Here is a 22116-nt window from a genome sequence, read left to right as displayed (position 1 = left end):
CTGGTTTTTGTGAAGCGTCTTGAGATGATTTGTATTGTTATTGGCGCTATATAAATAAAACTGAATTGAATTGAATTAATTAATTAGTATCTGTTATTTCTCCCTCTCAACAAAGAATGATGCAAACAAAGAGACATGAACAGTGGACAAACCAGTGGAGGAAATAAAAGCTCAGGACCAAAAATTACCTTAACCTCCTGAGACCTGAGCTTCACTTTGGCATTTTTCATTTCTCTGAGGTCATTGGGAATAGTAGGACCTAAAAACTATAAAAACTAAGCATCATCTTTGACCAGGAAGTAGTTTTTGGCCAAAATTATGTCCTGATATGTGGACACAGAGATTATTTCACTGTATATTATAACATATATAATTGCAAATAATGAATTCCCAATGTCCTCAAACGAGTATTTGCTAATTAGCGAAGTGACAGCTCGTTACTACTGATAGAATCTGTTACGTTTGCGTGTCACATTAAACTAGAAAAGTAAGTAAAGCGGACTTTTGTCACTTTTGCTGTAGAAGTAATTCGCTGAAATGTTTTTACACCAACTAGTATCCAGTTAAGAGGACATGAGGTTTAAATGAAGCAGAAGAAGCTGCCACAAACCCAAAACGTAACATCCCCACATGAGGACGCGGTGCATAAGGAGGTTAAGATACATCACGCCCTGTCTAAGCTACAAACACACAGTTCAAGCGGACATTTAGTGAGAAAGTAACAATTTAAATGTTTAAAAATACGATAAACTGGCTGCACAGAGGGATTCAGAAGGAGAGGGTGAAATGGAAAGAACACCTGACATGATAACTCGACACCGCTTTACTTTAAACACACACATTATCACGTATACACTTCTCTTCCTCCTGTTGTAGCACTTTATAGAGAACACATTTTTTGAAAAGGGGCTGTTCTAAGACTTGGGATATGTGAGGAGTAGTGGAGACACTTAAGGTCTCCTCTTCTTGTAGAAGAAAATAAACCATGGAAAACCTTCAAAAGCCTGAAATTATTTTGTTTTTAGGTAAATATTTAGTGTAACGCGAGCAACAGAACTGAACTCTATGGAAAAGAAGGGTGAGGAAGTATCCAGCACTACACGATTCAAGTCACCCAATACTCTCCATCACCTGTTATTCTAGGTGCAATCTTGCTTATACAGGTGTAGAAGAAAAACGTGTTTCCTCTTTTCACCTCTTCAGACAAAAATTCGGTGTTTTTTCACCGAACAGCGTCTACTATGTCGCGTACATGTGTGTCTCTGTGAGTTTGGCCTGGTGTGCCCTGCTTTTACTAGTCCCCTGGGTGTGTGACCCTGTTTCCCTCGCAGGCAGAGGAGGGAGGAGGAGGAGGGCGCTCCTGACTCCCGCTCACCTGAGCGGTCACCCGATCCCAGGGTTCACCGCGGGGGCCTCCCGCCTCCGCTCAAAGGCACCGTTTGTTTCCTCTAACAAAATTTCAACCTTGGTGATTTTATCTGGAGTTTTCACGCCAATTTCGCCAAAACCGATTGAGGAGGGAGCAAATTCAGCTGCTACTGATCTCAAATAGATTGAGTTTCCAAGGGGCCAATTTGAGAATGTGCCACGGTTATGCTTTGAGAAGGAGGCTGGTTGGTGGTGGTGGTGGTGGTGGTGGTGGTGGTGGGGGGGCTAAACAGGGAAGGTGAGTTGTTATGACTGGCTGTCAATTAGCAGTTGATTCACACAGGAGGGTCAGTGACACATAGAAAAAAAGATATGGTTTCATAACAAACGGGGGGCAGCGAGATGATCATTGGCTGTGAAAATATGTATGTTTAAGATAAGCCAAGACAACGACACTTACTTTACAGATGTAAGGCAGCCAAAATGGAAAACGGAGATGGCTGCACCGCGAGCTTTATTTATTATTCCTCTCAGCAGCAACAGGGCGAATGAAAATAGTGCTAAGCAGAATGGGAAGAGGTCAGGGTGAAAAGAATCTGGCCCTCAGAGAGGGTTAATGGCCAGGTCGACTGGTTAAGAGCCGACCTCTCTGGAACATCAGCTCCCACATTTACGGAGAAATGCTCCGGACAGAACCAGGAATCGCAGCCTTTTTCTCACTGGGTCATGTCTCATCTTTGCGTAACTCTCCTTTAATCTCTTGACTCATCGTCGTCATTTGGCGGCGCTCTCTCGAGCCGTCCACTCTGTTTCTTTTCCATACTTTTAGGCTCTCACCCTCGTCTGATCCAGTCTCCTTATTTCTATTGGCCAGGGGACAACGCGAAAGCTCCTTTGACACCTCACTGTCCTCAAACAGACTGGAGGTCAAGGGAGAAACTTCAGTTCTCAAAGCTCAACAGCTACGAGACAATATGAAACACTCATCACAGAGAGGAGCGGCCTTGGAAATGGTTTACTTTAAACATACACAGACGAGGATTCAGCCCCAGGTCGCTTACAGAGCCAAGCTTGTCAACAACACCGTGGCTTAGATAGGCCGCCGTTCATGCTTTTGACATCCAGCCAATACTCCTACATGAACGAGAGCTAAATTGTTATACAAGAGAGCGGAACAGGTCACCGAGCGCTCTTGTTCCCACAGTGAATCATTTTTGTATTGAAGACCGAAGTAGAAAAAAAAAAAAAAACAGAAATGAAAAATTAAGTTTTATTACTCAATTTATCTAAAACCAAACATCCAATGTAGTTAGGACAGAGACATGTGAGGTTTTATTTCCTGGCTGTCGACTGAACTACAGAACCTTGAAAAGGTTTAAAGCACTAAAAGAACAATGCATTGAAAAATTTGTATTTTTATTTAGTAGTTAACTTCATACCAAGGGAAAAACCATCACTGTCCCAACACATTTAGCCAATGCCGAGTGTGGTTCAGTGGATGATTTGTAGAAAAATGCTCCTACAGATAAATAGGAGTGTAAGCACAGTCTCTTACCCACTAATAACTTTAAACTGCCGTCCAAACCCACTGACAAACCAAACCAGCTACCGACCAGCATGTTTGTGCCTACTGTAAATTCACTTCTCGCAGCGATTTATCTTCCTTGGCAATCGAGCCTCGTGTAAAGTGCTGTATTAGTCCAACTTTACTTGAGAGAGCAGCCTGTGTCTCTCCTCAGGTCGGACATTTAAGACTACACAGATGTAACACTACGGTAATATCAACATCTACAGACTGTCAAACTCTATCTGTCGCCGGAGGAGCAACCCTCCCCGCTATCAAGACGAGCTCTGGAAGGGCCAACACTTTTCCAACCAGGAGCTGTGCTAATCCTGCGAGCGGGGGAAGAGGGAATGAGCGAGGGAAGACAAAGAGCATGGGGAGAAAGAAAAAAAGAAGAGGGGAGAGTCATCAAAGGGAAACGAGAAAAGGAGTCGGGTGAAGGTTAAAAGATGAATGAGATTGAGAGGGAAAGCAGTGCTGAATGTCAACATAATGTAAAATAAAAAAAACAAAACGAAAAGAAATAGAGATAAGGAAGTTTGTACACATGTGCGTTTACTAAAAATCTGTAATTCAGAAGTTCCGGTGATGCCTGATACCTTCTGAACGGAGCGCTGTCTTACCATGCTTACATGTGCATTGGCATTAGTGTGTGTGTTTGTGTGCATGAGTGTTGGAGGAAGTCTAAAGCCCTGTTTCCCATGCGTGTAATCATCCCAGGATGAGGTGGAGGATGAAGCCAAGCGGGACTTCCCCTGTACCAGAGGGTATTTTCCTCTCACACAGTGGTACGAGCACATGGGTCTCTGCATGTGTGTGTGTGTGTGTGTGTGTGTGTGTGTGTGTGTGTGTGTGTGTGTGATACAAACACAACAACATATATGATAACGGATGCAACTTTAAAGATATACCCCAACATTTTGTTGAGACGTTGCGTTAATAATCTGGGTGCCTATCACCGTCGCAACTGCATGACACCGAGATGACGATGCCAATAAGAACAAATAAAGTCAGCTGACATGTAGGTCAGCTGTTTGGTCATAAAGAAGTATTACAGACCTGGCTCCCCAACAGAGGCTGCAGGCGGTTACCACGCAGAGAATGTGGGGACCATGTGTGTGAGTGTGTGTGTGTGTGTGTGAGCATGTGTGATGGTAGGAATTTTTGCGTTGCTCGGTGACACTGCTGATGACATAGCTGGGAGATAAGTCCCAGAAACCGCTTCGACCATCTATTCATAGCTCCCTGGCTGTGGTACCTCCTGCTCCTGAGAGCTGCCTGATCTGAACTCAGCCCCACTTTATCATCATTAACGTCAACCAGAAACACCGAGAGCAACTCCAACTGTGACTGAGCAACAGCTAATGCTGCGATAAACATCCAACCAACATGCGGGGATCTGAAGAGCAACACGTAAGCGCGCGGTGTCCTCAGAAATCCTTTTGCACTCGTGAAAGCTGCTATGGTAACTGTGGACAGATCGCACAAGAAATTACAATCGATCATCTCCACGTACGAGGGGTCTTAATAAGAGCGCGTCTAGGAGGGCGCAGCCCAGCGTCTAGCAGTGACTGAAATCATATTGCCCACGCGCCCGTCTTGGCTCACCACTGCCAAGGAACCAAAAAGCCCCTACAAAACAAATTCATTAACCCAGACAATAAAACACAGCTGTGAGGGGTAATGGGAACTGTTTGAAAACAGTGCCTGTTGTGGAGAATCTGTTCAAGACAAACATCATGTGAAAAAATAAAGAAAATAAAATGTGAGGAAAGGATTTGGAAATAAGAGAGAGTGACTAAAGCCCAGTGTTTAATTTAAACTCTAGCTGGGGACAGTGCAGACTGTGGGAGCGGAGATTCTTTACAGAAACACAAACAACAAAAAAAAAAAAACACCAGATGCTTGAATTCCGTGACATGTTTCTAACCGAATCCTTTGAACAGGTTGTATAACGGAAATACAAATAAATCTGTTCAGTTCTATAAATATCATCACTGAAGGTGGGATTAAAAAAAAAAAAAAAAAAGAACAAAAAAAGCAAAACAAAGAACCCAACAGACCCATGCTTCAAATACAGATTCTGATTATAATCTGACTATTCTGGAAACTCGCAATGGAAATACATCTGAACTTCATTATTATTATTATTTGTAACCCGTTAGCAGGGGATGGGCAATCATCTGTTTTATTCTATCCAGTTAGTCTATTGTGAGTATATCAAATGCATTAAGCAGATCCAAACACACACTCAGCAATTTCAGGGTAGATACTTCTGATAATATCTGATACAATGTTTTTAGCGTGTTAACAGGGGGTAGACAGGATCCTGGCAGAGCGGTCTGTGAACCCCAGCAGCTGGCGACGGAGCACGGAATCACACCACACCGTCATTTGAACGCACCACTAGAGGGCTCTGCAGCTTGTGAAATGGGATTCAGACCATGTCTTAGTCATACTAACCTCCCTCGCAGTGGGGGCCAAGCAGCCGGACAGAGGCGGCTGCCAAAAGACTTACGACACCGAGATAGATGGAGGTACAAATACTTTTACAGAGTGTCCAAAAACGTCAAAGCCAGACCACATTTACTCGGAGCAACCTCCGTGCTCTGCAGCTGTACAGAGGTGAAGACACGGGGACTGACCTCAGTGTTAATGACAGTGTTACGTTCTATAATGTCACTACTATAAAACCCAATTAGCGAGGAACATAATGCGCCGTAAACTAATATGGGAGATTCAAGAGCAAAAGCACAGCGCCCAATGATTGTCACCAAATTAAAAATAAATAAATAAATAAATAAACATGACTATATTGTATGTTCTTAATTGTTATGGCTGAACATTATATTACACATTTCATCTCACACCTCAATGTCACCTACTCTAACTCTAGGCAGCAATAACATACAGATGTCATGTTTTGCACAAAACATACACATCCTTATAAAAATATAAAAAAAAAAAAAAAAAAAAAAAAAAAGTCTGGGAAAAAAAGCATAACCCCTTGCAGCTACTGTCTCAGTTTTCTTGAGCAATCCTCTGAATCCCCAGCTCCTCCAGATGGGGCTGCTCAGCATGGATGCATAGAAAATTGGAATCCTAGTGGAAGGTCTGAGAGTGTATGTGAGACAAAAAGTATCGCTGGCAAAGTTAGAAAAGAGATGCATGGTTTATGGTGCATTGAGAAAGAAACGTCAAAGAAAGATAAATCCAATTTCAGTTCTTAAATGGCTTTTATGCTTTTGTTTTGGGTTAATTTTCAAACTGTTGCCAACACAGCTCCAAAGAGCTGCTGAAGATTCCCGTCCTGCCTTAAACCTGGATGAACCCTCGGCAGCAGTTACGCTGCCCCTGAACAGAATCAAGCCATGAATCATTACAAGTCAGGGGTGAGGGTTCAGAGATCACCCAAATCAAGACCAGATGCACAGCCGGCACCTCCCGAGGTCAAAACTGCGTGAATGACAAAATCAAATTCAAATAAAGAAGAGGATATCTTCACACTTCACGCTGTTCCCTCAGTTGTTTCTCGAACAGTGTTTTAATCCACGATGTGTGACTGTAAACTGTTGGTGTGATTACAGAGTGAAACCCTGATAGATATCTCAAGTTTTTCCACTTTTTTTTTTTTTTTTTCTCTTTTCCAGAGACGCCTACATCATGTTACAGAAGCCTTTTTGGGACTTGAGTCATCTGACGCTCTCGCTACACGTACCCTCCCAAAAAAGAATCCGAGAGGAGATAACAGCAAAATCACTTTCTCAGCTCGGTTCATTTCATCACATCCCCCCCTCTCTTCTTCTCTCCCCTGTCCCCTTTCCTTTATGTATGACTCCCATCTTCACCACAGCTGGTAAATATTTTTATATTGTGTTCCATTAGAAAGCTTCATTAAGCGGTCAGACGGGGCAAATGGCGCCTGGGAGCTCCCTATCTTGTAAACAATAGGAAGGGCCCTGAAAGCTGTAGCTAAGCACAGCACAGTAAACTAAGGCCACATTAGAGAAATGCCTTGCTCTGAGTGAGTAAATATTTAAATGTGTTGGATTCACCCAAAATAGTCAGGGGCGATAGTTAGGGGCACAGTATCGGGAAAACGGTTTTGAAGGATTTTTGAGCGAAACTTGCATAACTTTGCCTGACTAGGAAATAGATTTATGTTAAGCTGCGGTTGCGCGTAAAACATAACCAGTCATTACTTACATCAACAAGAGAAGTAATCTTGGGACCAAGGTGTGATATGCGAGTGTGTAAATATATAACTTGGAATACAGCACAATTCATTTGTACAGCTAGCAGCCTGTTCGAATGAGCTCGATCTCATTTTACTGTGTGTCCTCACGCATGGAGCTTTGCAAGAGCACTTTGGAGATTTTCAACCTCATCTCTAGTTGTTTGAATTAGGACCATGGTGGGAATAACAATCGCGTTAATGCTCTCTGTGTCTCTGGGGCCGAGCTTCAAAAAAAAATCTGTTGTTCTTCCAGAAATATAAGCTGTTTCAGCTGAGATTTGTAGTCTCCGCCTTTGCTTGTATTCAAAACTAACCACGGGTCCAAGAGTGAAAATGACAACTTTTAACATGAGTGCAGAAAACATTATGAGGAAAGGACACTTTTTCACAGAGTGTTGGGTGATTTAGAACAACAGTCGGGGTATTTATTTTATGTGGCAGAGGGTATAAGCCATCTAGTGAAGAGAGGCTGAGGCTGCAGCTGCAAGAATATGGATCTGGTCAACAAGGACTGTCCACAAACGGAGCTGCCAAGAACAAACAGTGACTAGTGGTGCTGAATTATTTCTTCCATGCCAAAAGAAAGACAATCATTCTGCTGCCATGAATTCCAGCGTGGCTTTTACTGAAAACAAGTTTCACTCTTGACTCGAGCGGATGTGTGAGGGAGACCCTTTTCAAGATCCCATAGATAAAAATGGAAAAGACAATCAAGATCAGCAGGAGCGAGATGGGGTATGATGGCTGATTGAAGGATTATTTGGTCTTGCACATAAAAAATAAATGGCTACAGAGGTGTCACATGGCATGGGGTGACAAAATATGTGCTTGATTATTAATATTGAATGCAAAATGATGATAGTAACAATGTATATTTATAAAGAGCACTAGGCAGAGTTTAATATAGAACACATATAGTAGGTAGGGGGGTCTGTATTTAATCTCTCCATCAGTTTAGGGGTCCTTGGCCTCCATCTTAGACCACTATGATGAATACCCATATATTTGTGATTACAGCACGCACCTCGGCACTTTTCTCGGGAGCATCCATGCCCACCATGTTGTCTCTGAGAAGCTGCTGAAGGAGCTGCACCTGGGCGATACTGAGGTAGAAATCCAGGCTGCTGGTCACATTCACCTCCAGAGAGTGGCCACACACCACCACCTCCTAGAGAGACAAGGGACAAGGGGTAAAACAGGGAACAGTCAATAGTGAGCAGGAAACACATGGCTCTCTACAGCACAACTGCTGCTTTCTCTATCTTAATTTTTTACTTTCTATCTCCTCTCTGTCTCGGTCTCTTGGAAAAGTCGGCCCCTCTTTCCGCTCTTCCCTCTGTCCTCTCAAGGGTCCCGCCCACAGCCAGCAGTTCAAACCTCGGTCTGGGGGCTCCATCTGATAGGATATTACTCACTAACATGGTGGCTTGGACTGAATACACATGGGCCTGACCTACAGTAACCACACACAATGGTATTGGACACTGCTGTGTAAACATAATTTATTCAGTTTCACTGTTTAAAACCAAAAAGGAATCTCAATCCTTGGAGTATCCATTGTGTTTTCCCCTCATTTAGATTCATATTATATATTACATTAGGGTTAATTGTTATCATTATTATTAGTAGTAGCTGTTCTAGCAGTAGCAGTGATTTTAACACACGGTCCAAGTATAAGTAAGATTATAATAATAGTCGAAGGGGAAGATGAAAATCTAAGATCTACATTGTAGACGTTGATTATAATACACACTGTATATTAATAATTCACTAAGGTTATATTTGTGTGGTAGACACGCATTAATCTACTAACATCAGAATAAGAATTTTAATATAGAAATTATTCTACACCACCGAGTTCAAAGCCCTGTATTGTTTGTGTTATTCTTCCTGGCTCCACACGTCTAAAGGGAGTTACACAAATCATATTTTGTGAGTGTGTCTCAGTGCAAACTATGGATTAGCTGTTACACATTGTCAAGGGGCACGTTAGCGTGGTCGGACGAGGCATCAAAGGAGCAGGAAGTCTCAGAGAGCAGCGCCAGAAAACATCAGCTGTATAAGCAGAGAGGTTTGAACTCTGGAGGTCAAAAACCTCCATTACACGGTGGACTAGCCGAGGGATTCCTAATGAGTAAGTTACTGTAAGTTAAGGGCAAAATGTAAATACTTTTGACATCTCACATAATCAATGTCTATTTTCATATGAAAAACGGATTGTGAGAGTAATGGTTCTAATCATGGCTGTAACAGGTCACGGTCAGAGGTCGCAAGAAGTCGGCGTAAGTAGCGAGCAATCTCCTACGAAGCAGCTGAAGAAGAAAAATATGCAAGCGCTGACGAATTCTGCGGAAAACCCTCGTGTAAGAAAAATCCTGCATCCTCGGGAGCAGCTGTCGTTACAAATAAAGATTAAAAACACAGATAGTGTCACTTTTTGACATTTTTACTTTGACTCAACACAGTCACAGTTAATGGAAATGAACATGCACACACGGACCTCTGTCTGACCACTGTCGGGGGAGAGGCTCTTGCTGAAGATGATGGCTGGGGCGGCAGTCACTCGAACGGAGAAGTCGGTTAGGATTGGTGTCAGGATGGCCCGACGCTCCTGTTGCCTCCTGATGCTGCAGACACAAACACAATGAGTCAGATTGCATATGTTTGTCTTAACTTTATAAGAACAAGCATCTACTGAAACCTAATATAATTCTATTAAAGTCTAAAGTCTCCCGGTGTCGACGTAGCATCAAACAGCAACAGTGAGAGTGAGCACAAGAGCCACTTATCCACTACTACTGCCCACTCTTTATTTACTAATAACTTGTTATGGTTACCAGTTGTAAAAACATCATAGGTTTGTCTCATCTGCCTCGGAATGACAAGTCAACACAACACAGTCGAAACCGCAAAATGTGCACAACCGGGCTATTGTTGCGCCCTTCGCTGACAGGCAGACACACAATTCAAACATGTTCTGGCTTTTCAAATTCAAACCAGTTCAATATAAAGCTTAAGTCGAAAAAAAAAAAAAAAAAAAGAGAGAGAGACTTCAATATTGATTTTCTCTTGCCGGGCTGATCTGTAAAACATTTCCATAACCGAGCCTTTCTGGTCCAACACGGTACGGAGACAGAGTGAGACGTTATTTGACAAGTCTCAATTGGGAACACTCCTTAATTGTATACACAAGATCAAGCTCAGACCTTCTCGTATCAACTGTCTCCATTTCACTAATGTTCATTCCCACAATCAAGTCATATTTGTGGGAACATTTGTTAGCAGTAAAACAAATACACAAGTGGGCTTTATAAGGTGGTGTTAATTGCCACATCTGCTGCTATTAAAACAATCAAGCAGCGCAGCTTCCAATATTTATAGTTGGGCAGGATTATAAAAGCGGCCAGTTTCTAGGTGGCCCCGAGTACAGTACTTAACCAGAACCAATATCACATTCGCCTGTGCTACACAAATGTGCATTACCAGTGCCCTTAAGGGATTATTATCTGACACATTTCTTTGTGTATGGAGTTTGAGGGAGGCCTAATTCAGAGGTGAAATGATCTGTGAGGCCAATTGGCATTAGCTAATCTCCCCTCAGACAGGGATAGAAACAATGAGCGTCTCGTTGCATGGGACAGGTGCTATCATTCACCAGCTAAGGCTACGAGGCGAGAGGCTCGGTTTACCAGTAATATGGGAGCCTCGGACTAGCCTAGAGAACTGGCAGGGGTGGCTTTTCTTTCATTCAGCGCTATACAGTGTGATCAGTAAGTGGGAATTTCAGTGGCACGGACAAAAGGAGAGGCCTTCGCTGGGTGGCTGACAGGAGGGGCGACGGGGGGGGAGAGGTTCACAGCTCCCTGACACGGGGTCTTTCCTAGCCAGGAACTACAAACTCTGACGAGGACAGATCCTGTCAGTGGATCCATGGCGCTGGAATTTCCTCACAAAACCTCAGGAAGCAAACTGAGGCCACTGTACGATCCGCAACTACTGGAACTGAACCCAAAAAAAGCAGCGGAGTGAACACGCCACGAGTGTGAGGCTGGAGAAAGAGGGAGCGGGGGGTATCAATGTAAGGAATAAGGGAAAGGTGTGAACTTTGGAAGTCGCGTGTGTCAAAGCTTGTTACGAGCAGAGTGGTGTATTTCTGCGAGTGATTGCAGCAGACAAGTAAAGCTGTGAACTTGACTCCCCTTCCTTCAGCGCGTTGGAACAGCCGGAATCACATGTTCGGTTATGACTTGGTTTGCAGCACAGTGCAGTACAGCAAAGCCCATTTTCCAAATGAGCCTCCAGTGCTCTTCCTGCTACGGCAAAGAAGAGAGGGGAAAGAGAAGGCAACCACAGCCACCTAGAATGATTTCTTTGGAGGCTGAACGTGTTCTGATTCGGGGTGAGATTCAAAGACGTCGACAACGACTGGATGTTTGACGTTCTCAGTGGCTACACAGAGGCACACTTCTGTAAATTCGTGTAAATTAATAGAACTGAAAGGAGGTGAGATGAAACATCAGAACAGTGAGTGATGACGAAATCTCAAAAAAACAAAAAAAAAAACAACTGATGATACATAAAAAGGTAAAACAAAAAAAAAATAAATGGGTTCCAGTGACTAATGAAAACAATAACAGAGCCTGACGTTTGCGATTATGATTCACTGCTATGGTTTGATGCTGCTTTAGGCCACGTCCACACGTACGAAAACAACCCAGTTTTCCTTGGCATCATTTCAAGTGTTTTTCTGTAAATGTCAATCCATTGCAAAACTGCATCTAGTTGTAGAAAAGCTGTGGTACATAAATCAGGCCTATGCGTGGCGCTGTTTCTGCTAGAGACCTCAGCCAAAAAAAAGAAAAAAAAAGAAGACGAGGCGGAGCAAGCGTATCGACCTCGCATGCCGTATACAAACATACCATAATCCTTTTACGCTCATCATAGTGGTGACGTAGTCCCCCAAGAAGGGCTGATATTAGATTTATTATTTATTTATTTATTTATGTATATTATGTTAATTTTTCCTTTTCACCCTGGGACCTGGATTCAAAAGGGTTCGGCTCCAGTCACATGAAGATCCGTGTAAACGTGGCCTTCGCGTCGAAGCCCTCTGACTATCAACATGTTACTGTCAAAGCAGCATTGGAGATTTAGTACGTGTCATTCTGCACTTTAACAGTGAGTATCAATCATTAAGTACAAAAGTAACTGCAAAGCTACATGTTAGTTCACCCTGTAATCAAGGTCTGAATGGAAATCCAGACCTGCAGATACAGCACGCCTAAAGACAGGCCTTCAGCAATGCCTGGAGCCCAAAGTGTGAGCCCAAAATCTCACCTCATTGGCCTTTCTGACCATCTGGATTTGGCACTAGCCCCCTCACAGCCCTGTTTTCATCAACAGAGAGACATATTGTTGGAAGAGAAAAATAATGTGACAGGAGCGGAGGTTCAGGAGTCCTCTGCTAATACAAGCGTCTCTGACTCAGTAGTAAAACTTTAAGACTTTCAAGGAGGTCCACGTCCGCTACCTAAAAGGCCTTTTTTTTTCTTTACAACAGGCCTTTACTGCCCTTAAGAGAATTTTGCTGTACATGGTCAATACTTAAAAAGCTCCACTTAATCCAAAAATAAAGACGTTTTTAATTCTTCCCATTGCCTCAATTATAAGATACTTGCTAAAACCGAGAAGAGGTTGAGCAACTAGCGAACTTTGATTGACTTTTAAAGTGTCTTTTGGGCACTGTTTACATTTATGAGAAACTCTACAGTAGCGAGTCCCTTAAAGCGAGAAGAAACTACAAGAACAGGCTCCACAGTAAATAAGTCATGACTGGCTCCCACAACTAACTGTCTTATTGCAGGTCTGAGAGCTGAGGGCTTAGCATCAGTAACGCCAGCGAAGCGGCGGCCTCTCTTTTCCTGGCAGGACTCCAAATATTATCATGTTGCATGCATGCAAGTGTGTAAGACACACACTACAGAAAATATCAGGGTTCCTAATGAGCATGCATGACTGCTCGCGCAATGGCCGCGCGTGAAAGGTGTGCGTTTCTCAGCCGGCATCTCTCCAAGCCCTGATGACCTGAGAGCGCTCAGTCTCAATCAGGCCGTGTTGATTTTGCACTGCATTCTTCCACGAGGCTTATTTTTAGTTGACAGGGAACAAATCTGGAGTCGTTGCCTGTGATTCTTGTGATTTTTGGGACTGCTCCCTCTCAAAACATGAGTGGAAAAAAAAGGATGCGGGGCCAAACAGGCTGTTAGAGTCGTGCTTGTTTTAGCTCCCGAGTCTATAAAAAAATGACAGGATTTGTAATTATGACTGCGCATGGAGAGGCTCCGTGATACGGAGCTAACTCAATAACTATATGGTGCTCCCACATCAAGACCGATGATACGAAGTGACTGATGAGAAAAAAAAAAGCTAGAGAATAAGATATAAACGAGTTCCAGTGACTAATGAAAACAATAACAAAGCCGTGCGTTTGCAATGTACATCTGACTTTACAGCATAACTTGTACCGGTCTGGTGCTGGGCTCGGGTCCTGATTGGAGGCACCTGGAAGCTGTTCAGCAGACTCACAGATCAAAATCCATCCATCCATCTATAATTTTGTCATCTGACAGCTCATAATTTTAGCGTGTGTTTCGGTCTGTTCGGCACACACTGCATCTATTTTAAAAAACTGGCTGACCTGGAAGAATAACTTGAGATTCCCTATCTGAGTCTGGAGTAAATTTATGATTCGTGACATTGCTTTGACGTGCTTTGTAATAATATACTAATATTGATAAAACAAAGGCACCATTGTGCGTAAGCCTGCACTAAAAGACATAATGATTATTTGAGATAAATGCTAATGTGTGTTCGGCTGTACAAAGGTTTGTGCCAATCCATGGAGACATTAGCTGTGTTTCCATTACAGCAGAGGTCTTCAACGTTTTTCAGGCCAAGGACCCCAAACGGATGAGAGATTAAGCAGAGACCCCCTTCCTACTGTATATACATTATTATTGTCATTTTGCATTCAATTTTAAGATATTTAAATAATACACGGGATCAAATATATATATATTTTTTTTAATTTCAACATCTGCGTTCTTCCTGTTGAAGACCTATGCATTACTGTTTTGTGCTAAATAAAATTTCTGAAATTTTCATAAAGTACAGTTACGCTTTGTACACGTTTCAATTGAAAGTTGTTCTGCGAATGAGCTGTAACTCTTGTAAAGTCTCGTGATAATTCTCTTAAATTCACTTTGAGGAAGATGGACTCCAAATGAACTGGTCACATGACCCCTTGTATTATCGCCAGTGACCAAGAAATGCGGAAAAAGTGGTTTCATTGAACTTTTACGATAAACTTTCACATTGATTCGTCTGAAAAACTGCCTCATACGAGTGTAAAAGCGATATTTGAAAGAGTTTTTTTGTGCATATCTAGGGGTCATGGAAGTTAATGGCACAAGTCAAACAATCAGCTGAGTTAGACGTATTAATATGCATCTAATATTATCTGGGATGTTTCAATCTGAATCAGTGACATCCCAGAGTCCCAAGTAACATGGCTAAAAATGATAAAATACTTATTTTTCAGTGCTATAAAAGAGAACAGACGCATCTGGTACATACTGTACATTGGGATCTAATTACATACAGAAATGTAATAGTGAACTAGACTTATTCGTAAATATCCAAGGGCGATGCTGACCTGCTCGCCATGTTCCACTCGAGGGCCGGGTTCTGGGAGCTGCGCTCGCTCTCCGCCGACACACCTCCTTTGATTCCCTCTTTTTCCGGCTTGAGCTGCTCCCACTGAGCGGTTCCGATGTTGATGGACTGGAGGTCGATCTGATACTGACGGTCCTCCACTTCTGAACCTGGATCGCGCAGGACGCCAAGGTTCAACGCACGTCTAAAGAGGAAGACAGAAAAGAGTGAGTCGGACTGAAATTAGCTCCGTTTGCGCTTTGGAAATTCAGAAAGTTAACATGTTTTTAATTTTAGTTGTGTAATGCTGTGTAACGTGTCTTGTAATGTAGTGTACAACTCTCATTCAACAAGCAGGTGCCTAATTCTAGCTAAACTAAATGTAAAAAAAAAACAACAACATGAATAGGTTTTTATTTATTGTTATAGCAGGCACATTGGGTCAGGCTCTATTTTATATGGTCAATTACAACGAAGTACATGGCTCTAGGACTACGCCAGGTAGTCTGTTATACTGAACCAGTAAAGATGTCCTGGCAACACGCCCTAACCACTACTGACTTCTTCCCTCTGCCTTCTCAGTGGTTAAGTAGCACATGTTTCTTCCAGGATGATTTATGGCTAAATCAAAGCCTCTTGTACAGCCAGACCTCAGATAAATAACCCCGCAGGCCTCAGGTGAAATCATTTGCCTTTTATAAAGTTCTGATTTATGCCAGCTTATCATTGGCAGTAAACATTGCTTAAACCCTGGCCTGGACGGCACAGTAGTAGTCTGGATACTGTGACTGGTTCTTATTGCCTTTCCCCTTTCTATTTCTGTCTCCAGAAACACAGGATTTCTACAGAGTACACAAACTGTAACATGGTAGAAGAGATGTAGAGATATGTCAGGAGCGGGCAGCGTTGCAGCTGAGCCGCCGCAGTCAAGTGAGCAAAGTCTATCCCCTCCCGCGCCAAGAAAAAGTGATGTCATCTATTTTGCCTTTTGAGAGACAAGATCCTGACGAATTCACGAGGCAAAAGGAATAATCAAAATTCAACATCTGCATATGACATCAGGGCTCTCGCTTCGTTATGATATGTTTATTTGTGCTGGTGAATTCAAATGAGAGCTTAAATGGTATAAATAAGGGGCTTAAAATGGCTACAGATGTAGCAGCAGCATGAGTAGTTTTATTTGTTTCGGCAACGTCAATGGCAATTTTCATATAGCGTTTCCCTCCTCTAGCCACACTGGAGAGGTCTCTACCAGAGCGTGATGTTATGACAATAAGCACCAAGTACAAAAACAATGGCAATGAGAGATCAGAGGTGCATAACTGGGTTTAGCTGGATTTGTTGACATACAAACAAGTGAAACAGATCCTTAATCAACATTTGGAACCACATTTATCAACAGAGTATAATATAAATCAAACCAAGAGCTCCACGAGATTTGGGTGGGATGTGTCAGTCTAGATTCATTAGTGCTTTTGTAACAGTACCTCCATCACCCTCCCCAACCCTAAACTGTATTTTTCACATTAAACAAACCACAGTTACCTCATATGCTTTCCAAATTATCTCTTTACTTCAGCTTATTTAGGAGACTCTCTTACTCATAATCACCATAACACGGGAGTCCGCAGCCAAGTCCCTGCATTGCTGAGCTGCAGGGTCATCTCCAATGACATAAATAAATATGATAAACATTTGTCTTGGTCATGCAGCCGGTGGAAACCGGTGTGATTTAATATCAAAAGACATATTTCAGCAAATCGCAGGAAACGAGAGAGCTTCATTTCTGACAAATGAGGAGGGGAGGAATTTTGGAAGTTCCCCTTGGGGTGCAATAATAATTGAAGCCAGATTTTCTTGTTGTACATGTGGGGGGAAAACACTGGCGGTTTGACATATTTGATTGGTCATGTGAAGACCACACCGCCTGGCCAAGAGGAATCAGAGAACGCCTTGGGAAAGCACGGCACTCGCTCTGCCCACCATATACATGGACGAACTAAAAACATACAGAGCGGGGCAGGTGGAACACACCCTTCCCTTCTGCCGGGTCTCACATGCTATTATCAGACATCTGCCTGCCACTGCCGCGTGGAAAATATGGAGCAAAATGAAAATAACAAGTCATAAATGACATACTTTCACAGATGAAGAAGGCAGGGAGGGGAGAGAGGGAGAGAGATTTTTTTTTTTTTTTCTCAAACACAAGTACTTAGCTTTGCCCTTGTTCCTTCGCCAACCTTATTTTAATTGCAGGAAAAGACCACAGAAACATTATTTTTTACGACTAAATTCTGCTATTTATAAAAACGGATCAAAAGCTCTGCAGTAAGAATGTTCTGTTTCACAGCGTTCGTAGCTATTATTTTAAAAAACATTTCTCCCCTCTCCTGACACAATTTAAACCCAATTTGAGTCCGAAAAGCCACTGGGCCGATTTCGCATCAGAGCTGAAATATGAGGGCCCCGATCCAGCGCTATTATGGCTCCGAGTCAAACCCTCCACCCAATTCGAGCCCTCCAGTGAGAAACAGCAGACAAAATAGCAAAGACATGGCAGCGTTACGCATCCAACATATGCAGGGCTCGGATGGAGCGATTTACTGGTACTCCATCACCGAGAACAAATAATGATGTTCCACGTGCCTTTGAACATAAGACGTTCGGTCAGCGTTATACAAATGGACAATTAATTGCTTGTTACGTTCCTCTGTTTAGCGTTCTCCGGGCCTATTCATGTGCCGGGCAGAGCATCAGTCATGGTTTGTGTTCTTGCGGGAGGACCGAGTGCGTAACGGGGAGTAGATTCGGGACTGCGTGCCAGATTGGCAATGGGATTATTATAGAACACACCAGTGAATACACACATTAGCTAATGCATATGTACATAAAGATAAACAGCAACAAAGCTAACGCAAACACGCGCTGCCGCTGCATGCCACAGAGGTATTAGGAGCAACCAGTGAGGGATTTTGCTTCCCTGCTGCAGACCGGTTTCGAAGCAACATCCAAAACTTGAATGATAGGAAAGAGTGAAGAGTAAGAAAAACAAGTGAAATATATATACAGAGTCTTACATGGCTGACGAACCATATTAAACAGAGCCAGTGGGTAAATAAGTGAAAAGTTTGGTTGAAAGTGGAATCTTGGAGGATCCTGATTACCACGCTGAGGGTTTGAAGGCTAAATGCGGTTCAAGGTTGTAAAACAAACCACAGCAGGATCTGGTTGAGGCTCCGGGCCCGATGGTAGGAGTGTGGGAGCGACGGGTTGTGTGGAAGCCTCTTTTTCGAGGATCCTGTGGGGCAGGCTGCGTTGCGGCTCGCGGCTTTAAACGCTCTCCCCCACTGTCCTCCCTCGAACTCCATTCGCTTTCTACCCACCGCTTTCCACTCGATCACCCCCATCCTCGGGCCCCAGGCCAGCGGGCCAGGAAGCGCCGGGGTTATACCCAAGCGCTGCCTGGCTTCTGGATCTCGTCACTCTGAAAAAAACCCGCAACCTGAACCTGCAACCTCAGACCTGTTTTTCACTCCGTTTCCCCCAAAAAAATCACATGCAATACACGTCTGCGTACATGTTCAGCAGAGGCGCGGGCGTAGGTAGATGCGAACACGCGAATGAGAGGTGAAGCCCTCTGCTTCCACTCGCCTGACAGAACGAACTCCGCAGAAATCTCACTGAAATCACGGCCTTAATCCGATCCAGTCGAGATAAATTAGCTTTGTGCTTCAACTTTCTCCGTTTTCACAAGTGCGCCCAGAGTCCCACTACCGTGTATTCAAACTGAAAGGAACGCGCCACCACAAACGCAACTGCCGCATCTCTCGCTGTGTCATTACACTCGACCCTCAACAACTCTTTCAAACGTTAAAGTGACATCCGAGCGGCAAAGCATTTTGGTGAGAACCAGCAGATTCACTCATCCATAAATTCTGAAAAGAAACTGCTCGACTGAGGTTTCATATTCTTTCACCGTGGCTCCAAACGTTATTAGCCGAACCCCATTAGCACCCAGGAGCTCCTCCGTGGTATTTCTCGTTGTAGGGAAGCCAAAAGCTGCACGGTGGCTTCTCGAGCAGCCCCGCCGCGACTCCCAGAGGCTTAGAGCGGAGTCCCACTGGGCCCGCGTGCGCGCCGAGGGGGAATTCATAAGCATTATGATTCATGAAACTTGCAATTACTTAGTAAGTTAAGCACCCCTGTCTACGGTGGTCCGCTCCGGATTGCCAGAAATTCGGCAACTTCTGAGCTGTGGATTTATGACCCCAGTCAAGTCCAATTGCTGTTAATTTGCATCTAACAATTATAGTAATTAAGGCTCCGAATTAGAATGCAGAGCAGCTCTAGGAGCGAGAGGGAGGGAAAATGATGTCGTGGAACAAGGCGAGTCAGCAGAATATAAGAGCCAGTCACGTTGAGACTTTAATGCGACTGCTACTAAAATGATTTTTGATGACTGGAGCTTTTCTTTTTTTTTTTTAAACAGGAGTCAAACACAAAACCAACAAAACAGTCGAGCCAACAAAGCTGCAGCAATACTCCATAATAAATATGTCATACCTGGAAATAACAAGGTACTTACCAAGGACCGAAATTCCAATTTATAGCTGATTTTTTTTTTCTAACTGGCACAAAACACTATAAACAGAAACTGTTGCCTTCGATGTTTGACCAGTTCCCATGAAAGAAAACTTAATAATCTATTCCTTTTTTTTAGCCCTGCAGCTCTGCTCCCAACAGAAGCCTGTTATCCATTAGGCTGATTGCACTTTAAAGACACTCGCAGTCGAACAATTATATCAGAAACGCACAACGGCGGCGCGCGATAGCGAGGGACGACGGCTCACTTTACAATCACATGGCGTGCACCGTTTCAGCGTATCTTTATTACAGGAGTCATTCATCTCCCTTGCAGTTCACATGTCACAGAAGTTATATTGTTATAAACACGGCCTGCGTAAGCTGTGAAGACACCGGGTAACATGTGCTCCCCATGACGGCCCCCGCTGAAGATGTCAGTCTGGCCAGTTTTAATTTATAGGTTCATCGTGCGCTAATTCCAAATGTGTTTCTTGCATCAGACCTCCATGTTGCAGCAAAAAAAAAAAAAAAAAAAAAAAAAGCCATGTGCGACTGAACAGATATTTCATTTGGCTTCAGCAGATGCGTATTTCAGAGAATTCACACGTGCCAGCGTCTGTACAGATTAAGCTGCTAATCTTTCGATAGATCCTGTGATTCACTGTGCAGCGAAAACACGCAGCGTCCTACAATCACATGTTGGCGACTGACTCATTTATTAACACATTATATCAAAAAGTGTTTTCGAAGTCGTATATTTCGCATCTCGCTGGCCTCGCATCTGTCAGAATGTTGCAACTCCGAACTCACAGTTTCAGTCTGAAGTACTCTGCAGTTCGTCCCGGCTAATAGCACCGCGAGGGCCATTTATTGAAATGCACACATGTCGTCCTCATCCCCACGGCTTCTGTTCTGCTTCGACTTACACAGGCGCGTGCACACACACACACACACACACACACAGACAAAGACACAGCTCAGTCTGTTTAGCTTTAGCCGTGCTCTTCTCTTCGCTTCTGCTCGCATGTAGCTCTAAGCATGGAACATTCCTGGATAACAGAGACAGTAATTCACCGGCATTTTAAGGGCACCGACTCCTCATTGGATTCCTTCATACAGTAGATACATCTGCAAAGGATCTACCGAAAAAAAGGGAACCTTGGATCATCGTTCGAGAACAACTGAAGCTGCGGCGGCGGCTGCCGAAAATCACTGACAGGTTTGTGTGCGCGCATCGGTTTGTCATAGATCTTCTTCCACAACATATTGTATGCACTTGAGTCCGCCGCTGCTGAGGATTACAGCGAGTCATCTGTGTGTCTCCGTGTGTGCGTCACCACGGGACAAAGCTACCATTTTCCCATAAAACTGAGTGGGCCGGTGCTTGTGAAATCACTTCCTCTGTTAGCAGTAACAGATTCGACATGCTTCCTCCTGCTCTCACAATGGACATAAGATTGCTTTTATAAAACATGTCAGACGGAGTTCTAGCAGTGGGTCCCTCATGCCGAGGTGCGAAGGGAATGCCTCGCCGACTTCCTCAGGCCTCTGATTGAAACCAGATTTGTGTCCCCACCAAGCAATTTCACAATGATGTAATCCCATCGCCCTTCTAATTTGAGAGGCCTTATCTTTAATTAATCGCTACACACATGCGTGGAATAGATTATTCATAACTGGCTGCAGTTGGGATCGCGGCGGGGGAAGCCAAGGATCTGGAGTGCAGTCATTTCATCAAGTTAATGCAACTTTTACACTAATTAAAGGAAAATAATCTTTTCCCATGTCCCTGGCAACGCACGCCGAGCGTTCGCTGGTGTGATTGACAAAGCCTAAAGTGTGTCACAGATCTGTGCTGAAAGGAGTTCAGCTGCATCTGACATGTTGTCTAGACTGTCAAGATACACGGAGTGACGTTCCATGTTCCTTTTTTTGGTTGGGAAATCTTAGAACTGTCAACAAACAAACAGAAAATAAATTATCTGGCACGACTACAAACGTTATCCATTAATGCGCGAGGTTCACATGCAACACATATTTCCTCTATGATATGAGCCCGGGATGGTTGTTGCCTTCAGAACATTCCTCGTGATTTACTCCTGCACATAAATTGTTCAATCCGTGCTCCGGCAAGGAGAGTGTTTTATGGAGCTGTAAAATTAGGCTCATTTTATGGATCCAACAGCATGAACCACTACTGTTTTTTCCACTTGATATTGATTAAGCGGTTCACTATTGCCAAGCTGGTTCACATTAGTATACACACACACACACACACACACAGGCGGGTTGCGTGTATTTTTTTTGAAGATGCTCATTTTTATCTGCGAGAATGAGGGTCTTTGGCAGAGCACTTTGAAGTTGATTACGCGTTGTTTACAACAATTATTGAATTCTGACAAATGTTTAAAGCAGCGAGATTACATATCAAGGAACTATCCTTCCTTGGATAAAGAATAAAAACTTTCCTAAACAAAGCCGGGGAAGCGATGGCCATATTTGATTAGGTTAACGTATGCTACAGGTTAAACAGACGGCCTGAACAAACATGTAATTGGATAGCTAAAACAGTAGGTCTTTCTCATAGACGTTTTTTTTTTCCCTCGACCTTAGAAAACATTTTGTTCTAATTCAAATTTTGGTTCCAACA

The 22116-nt window shown here is 43.4% G+C and overlaps 1 protein-coding gene across 5 annotated transcripts in view; it reads right to left on the bottom strand.

Moving 5' to 3' along the window:
- Positions 1 to 22116, bottom strand: part of LOC125016930 (vacuolar protein sorting-associated protein 13B-like) — a 302660-nt gene that overhangs the window by 97533 nt on the left and 183011 nt on the right. For all 5 annotated transcript variants that reach the window (XM_047599702.1, XM_047599699.1, XM_047599703.1 and 2 more), the window contains exons 32-34: positions 14884 to 15087; positions 9670 to 9796; positions 8194 to 8337 (exon numbers count right to left, since the gene is read on the bottom strand). In XM_047599702.1, the coding sequence (XP_047455658.1) occupies positions 8194 to 8337; positions 9670 to 9796; positions 14884 to 15087 (475 nt within the window). The remainder of the gene's footprint in view (positions 1 to 8193; positions 8338 to 9669; positions 9797 to 14883; positions 15088 to 22116) is intronic.

This window comes from Mugil cephalus, chromosome 11 (assembly GCF_022458985.1).
Source record: "Mugil cephalus isolate CIBA_MC_2020 chromosome 11, CIBA_Mcephalus_1.1, whole genome shotgun sequence".
NCBI classification, from domain to species: Eukaryota; Metazoa; Chordata; class Actinopteri; order Mugiliformes; family Mugilidae; genus Mugil; species Mugil cephalus.
The sequence above is the reverse complement of the archived record's forward strand: the minus strand, read 5'-3'. Positions and strand labels throughout refer to the sequence as shown.